A 4876-nucleotide genomic window follows, 5' to 3' on the forward strand; every position below is an offset into this window, starting at 1 on the left:
ATTTGGGTGTGGTTCTGGCTTCCTGGGCTAAATTTCTAGACCTTGAGTGGTGGTCTGGACGCAAGTCATTCGGATGAGACGATAAACCGAGGACCCGTGTGCAGCATGCACTTAGCGCACGTAAAAGAACCCACGGCAACAAAAGGGTTGTTCCTGGCAAAATTCTGTAGAAAAATCCACTTTGACAGGAAAAACAAATAAAAGTGCATGCAGGAAAATGCTTTTTTTTTTAAAATGGGTGGCGCTGTAGTGTAGCGACGCGCTCTCCCTGGGGAGAGCAGCCCGAATTTCACACAGAGAAATCTGTTGTGATGAAAAGAAATCAAATACAAATACAAAATACAAAATATAAATACAAATTCTGTTATATATATATATATATATATATATATATATATATAACAGAATTTGTATTTATATTTTGTATTTGTATTTGATTTCTTTTCATCACAACAGATTATATATATATATATAACTCATTAAATCAACAGCTATCTAAAATGACAAGATGGGCAATTAAATACTCAAAGCAATGAACTGATACATGCAGGAATAAGTCGACAAGTAAACAAATGATAGATAGATAGATGGATAGATATATAGACAGATAGACAGACAGACAGATACATACATACATACATACATACATACATAGATACATACATACATAGATAGACAGACAGACAGATAGGATAGATGGGTAGATAGATAGATAGATAAACAGACGGATGGATGGATAATTGAATGAATGGATGAACCAATAAGAATAAATAGATCCATAAAATTCCATAGATAAATTAATAAATAGATAAACAAATAGATAGATAAATAATACATAATAAATAGGCCTACTGAATAGACACACGCCAAGTATGCACAATGTCCGCTTTAAATTAAAAAGACCACATTGCAGATCACACTGAACAATAGACAGCCCGTGCCGATACCAATGGTTACCATGTCACTGACTGGTTGTTGAAGAACAGCAGTCTTACAAACAACCCGAAGATTGGAAACGGAGACTGCCTGGCCAAACAACAACGACAACAACATTAACAACAACAACAAAGAAATATACTTTAATAAAAAAAAAAAATAAATAAATAAAATAAAATAAAATAAAATAAAAAAAGAACAGCAACCCAACAACAATAAAGAAAATAGATGAAGCACTTCCTTCTTCAAAATTTGAGCGGGAACAGGACTGCACGCAGCGAGGGATGATGATGAAGATGATGATGATACGGATACTCATCGAGCACGTGACGAGCCACCATTTTGCAACGTAAAGATATATATATCTATGTATCTATGCATCTCTCTCTCTCTCTCTCTCTCTCTCTCTCTATATATATATATATATATATATATATATATAATTTCTTTTTGAATAATTTGATTATCGGAGAGATTCTGATGCAGCTGATTCATATCAAGTTTGCCAAAAGAAAATCCCAGAAATATCAGAATCTGTTTTGTAATAGTTTAGCTTAATCACTCACATCATGTCATGTTGAAACAATGCTAGTTTAATTAACCGCAGAAGCACCCCACAAGCTGCAGTTTGAGACGGGGGAGGTTTAGACAATGTGTCTGTCTGCCTCCTCACTGTCTCAGCCTGCCTGCACTGTCTCAACCTGCCTGCACTGTCTCAACCTGCCCCGGCACTGTCTCAACCTGCCTGCACTGTCTCAACCTGCCCCGGCACTGTCTCAACCTCCCTGCACTGTCTCAACCTGCCTGCACTGTCTCAACCTGCCCCGGCACTGTCTCAACCTGCCTGCACTGTCTCAACCTGCCCCGGCACTGTCTCAACCTCCCTGCACTGTCTCAACCTGCCCCGGCACTGTCTCAACCTGCCTGCACTGTCTCAACCTGCCCCGGCACTCTCAACCTGCCTGCACTGTCTCAACCTGCCTGCACTGTCTCAACCTGCCCCGGCACTGTCTCAACCTGCCTGCACTGTCTCAACCTCCCTGCACTGTCTCAACCTGCCCCGGCACTGTCTCAACCTGCCTGCACTGTCTCAACCTGCCTGCACTGTCTCAACCTGCCCCGGCACTGTCTCAACCTGCCCCGGCACTGTCTCAACCTGCCTGCCCCTGCACTGTCTCAACCTGCCTGCACTGTCTCAACCTGCCCCGGCACTGTCTCAACCTGCCTGCCCCTGCACTGTCTCAACCTGCCTGCACTGTCTCAACCTGCCCCGGCACTGTCTCAACCTGCCTGCACTGTCTCAACCTGCCCCGGCACTGTCTCAACCTGCCTGCACTGTCTCAACCTGCCCCGGCACTGTCTCAACCTGCCCCGGCAATGTCTGAACTTGTTCCTCATCCTTTCTCTAATTTACTGATTAGTGTTTGATTGAAGTTTTTATGTGCTTTAGTATTCAGCTTTTGCTTTTCGAAAGCTTACAGCTGGGTCAGAAGCAAAGTGACAGCTGAGGAATTAATGGTTTATCCACTGTCATGGAAAATCATTGTATTGTATTGTATTGCATTGTATTGTATTACTCATTTTTGTTTTTACAGATTTATCTAAGTCAAATTCGGGCTGCTCTCCCTTGGGAGAGCGCGTCGCTACACTTAGAGCACCACCTATATTTTTAAAAACATTTTCCTGCAGTTTTTGTTGTTGTTGCTGTTGTTGTTGTTGTTTGCTTGTTTTCCTATCGAAGTGGATTTTTCTACAGAATTTTGCCAGGGACAACCCTTTAGTTGCCGTGGATCCTTTACGTGCGGTAAGTGCATGTTGCACACGGGACCTCGGTTTATCGTCTCATCTGAATGAGTAGCGTCCAGACCACCACTCAAGGTCTAGTGGAAGGGGAGAAAATACTAGCGACTATGCTGTGATTCTCTCGCTTCCAAAGCGGACGCGTTTCCTCGAGGCCATTTCAAACTAAGGTGTAAGATTGCACTGACTGTTAGTGTTGTGGCCTTAAGGACTAGCTGACCTTTAGGGACCATCCCATCGCCGACCGTCCTAACACCTCTTGGCCGAGAGAGTGGGGATGTCATTTTTTTTTTTTTTTGTTAATATCATAATATCCACATTATTACTTAGTCTTTGTATTCCACAGGTTTTCTTTAGTTTAGCGTCTTTGCAAACAAACAAAAAAGAGAAGAAAAACCAAACAAACCATGCAAAAAACAAAAAAAAACAACTACAAAAATCACTGTGAGCGGGTGAAATCATGTTACGCGCATGTGTGTGTGTGTGTGTGTGTGTGTGTGTGTGTGTGTGTGTGTGTGTGTGTCCTTCGGGTGAAAAGGGTGATTGTTTGCGTTTATGTATTTATTGTGTACATTATCATCCCTGTTTAAGTTTCAGTTTCTCAACAGGGCGTCACTGCGTTCAGACAAATCCATATACCCTACACCACATCTACTTGGTAGATGCCTGACCAGCAGTATAATCCAACGCGCTTACTCCGGCCTTGAGTGCATGCATACATATCTGTGTACCAATCAGAGCGGATTTCTTCAACATGACTGCCAGAGGACAAGACTTATGTTGTTATGGGTTTTTTTTTTCAACATGACAACCATTATTACCATTATTAATTTGTCTTAAATTCCAATTTCTTTTGTTGCATTTTATCATGATTATGAATATCATTATGATGATGATGATGATTGCTGTTGTCGTTGTTCACTCCCATAACGTATGAACAATTTGGAGGCGATTGGCCGTGATGATGTTTTCTGTCCATTTCATTTCATATATATATATATATATCTTTATCTTCTTCTTTCTTTCTTTCTGCTCTCTTTTCACATGCTACCCAGTAATCTCACACGAAAGCATAACAGCAGATACACGTTAACTGGTAAGCACACATACTTTTAATTCCATAGCACGTGTCTGGATACGATACGAACTGCTTTTTGAACACAGAAGATGGCGCGCTAATGGAATGCATAACTGTCAAATTTTCATAAACTTTAAAAGAAAGAATGCAAAAGGGGAGGTGGGAGGAGGACAGCGGAAGGAAAAATAAATCTGTAACATCAAAGAGTAGGGGTTTTCTAAGTCAACGTGGATGTTGAGAGGGTTTTTATTTCAGTGAATAAGGTTTTCCCTCAGCTTGGAATATTCATCGGTCAGTAGATATCATTGTTCAATGTCACTGGTGGACGTGACTGCAATGTGGGCGCAACCAGTGGTGAGGGGGGTGGGTTCTCGCGTCCTCAGTTTTCATTGGTCAATGTCGACTCGGAGCGGGCTGTGCAAGCGTCCTCAGTGCTTTTTCATTGGTTGCTTGGACTCGTGCTCTGTTTTCATTGGTGGATGAAGAGCTGGCGAATGAGATAGCGTGTGTAAAGGGAGACAGTCCCGAATCCCAGACCGGTCTTGTGGGACAGACAGCCGTCTGCAGACATCAGAAAGAAATCATGGTAACACTTCTTGACATTTGGTCTTTATTCATTCAGTTTTACACAATGACCCATCACAAGGGCATGATACCGACCGGATGTAAGATTCACACACACACACACACACACGGAGTTTCAGTTTCAGTTTCTCATGGAGGCGTTACCGCGTTCAGACAAATCCATACACGCTACACCACATCTGCTAGGCTGATGCCTGACTAGCAGAATAATCCAACACGCTTAGTGACGCATTGAGTGCCTGCATATATATATATATATATATATATATATATATATATATATATATTTGTGTACCTATCATGGTGGATTTCTTCAACAGAATTTTGAAGAGGATAACACTCTTGTTGCCATGGGTTCTTTTTCAGTGCGCCAAGTGCGTACTGCACAAGGAATCTCGGTTTATTGTTTTATCCGAACCACACACACACACACACACACACACACACACACACACACACATATATATATATACATAT

General features: G+C 41.7%; 1 protein-coding gene across 2 annotated transcripts in view; it reads right to left on the reverse strand.

Moving 5' to 3' along the window:
- Positions 1 to 3830: 3830 nt before the first annotated feature.
- LOC143274775 (UPF0764 protein C16orf89 homolog) overlaps positions 3831 to 4876 on the reverse strand; it is a 46576-nt gene continuing 45530 nt past the window's right edge. For both annotated transcript variants that reach the window (XM_076578699.1, XM_076578698.1), the window contains exon 9: positions 3831 to 4375. In XM_076578699.1, the coding sequence (XP_076434814.1) occupies positions 4284 to 4375 (92 nt within the window). In that variant the 3' untranslated portion in view covers positions 3831 to 4283. The remainder of the gene's footprint in view (positions 4376 to 4876) is intronic.

The sequence above is a fragment of the Babylonia areolata genome, chromosome 29 (assembly GCF_041734735.1).
Source record: "Babylonia areolata isolate BAREFJ2019XMU chromosome 29, ASM4173473v1, whole genome shotgun sequence".
Lineage (NCBI taxonomy): Eukaryota > Metazoa > Mollusca > Gastropoda > Neogastropoda > Buccinidae > Babylonia > Babylonia areolata.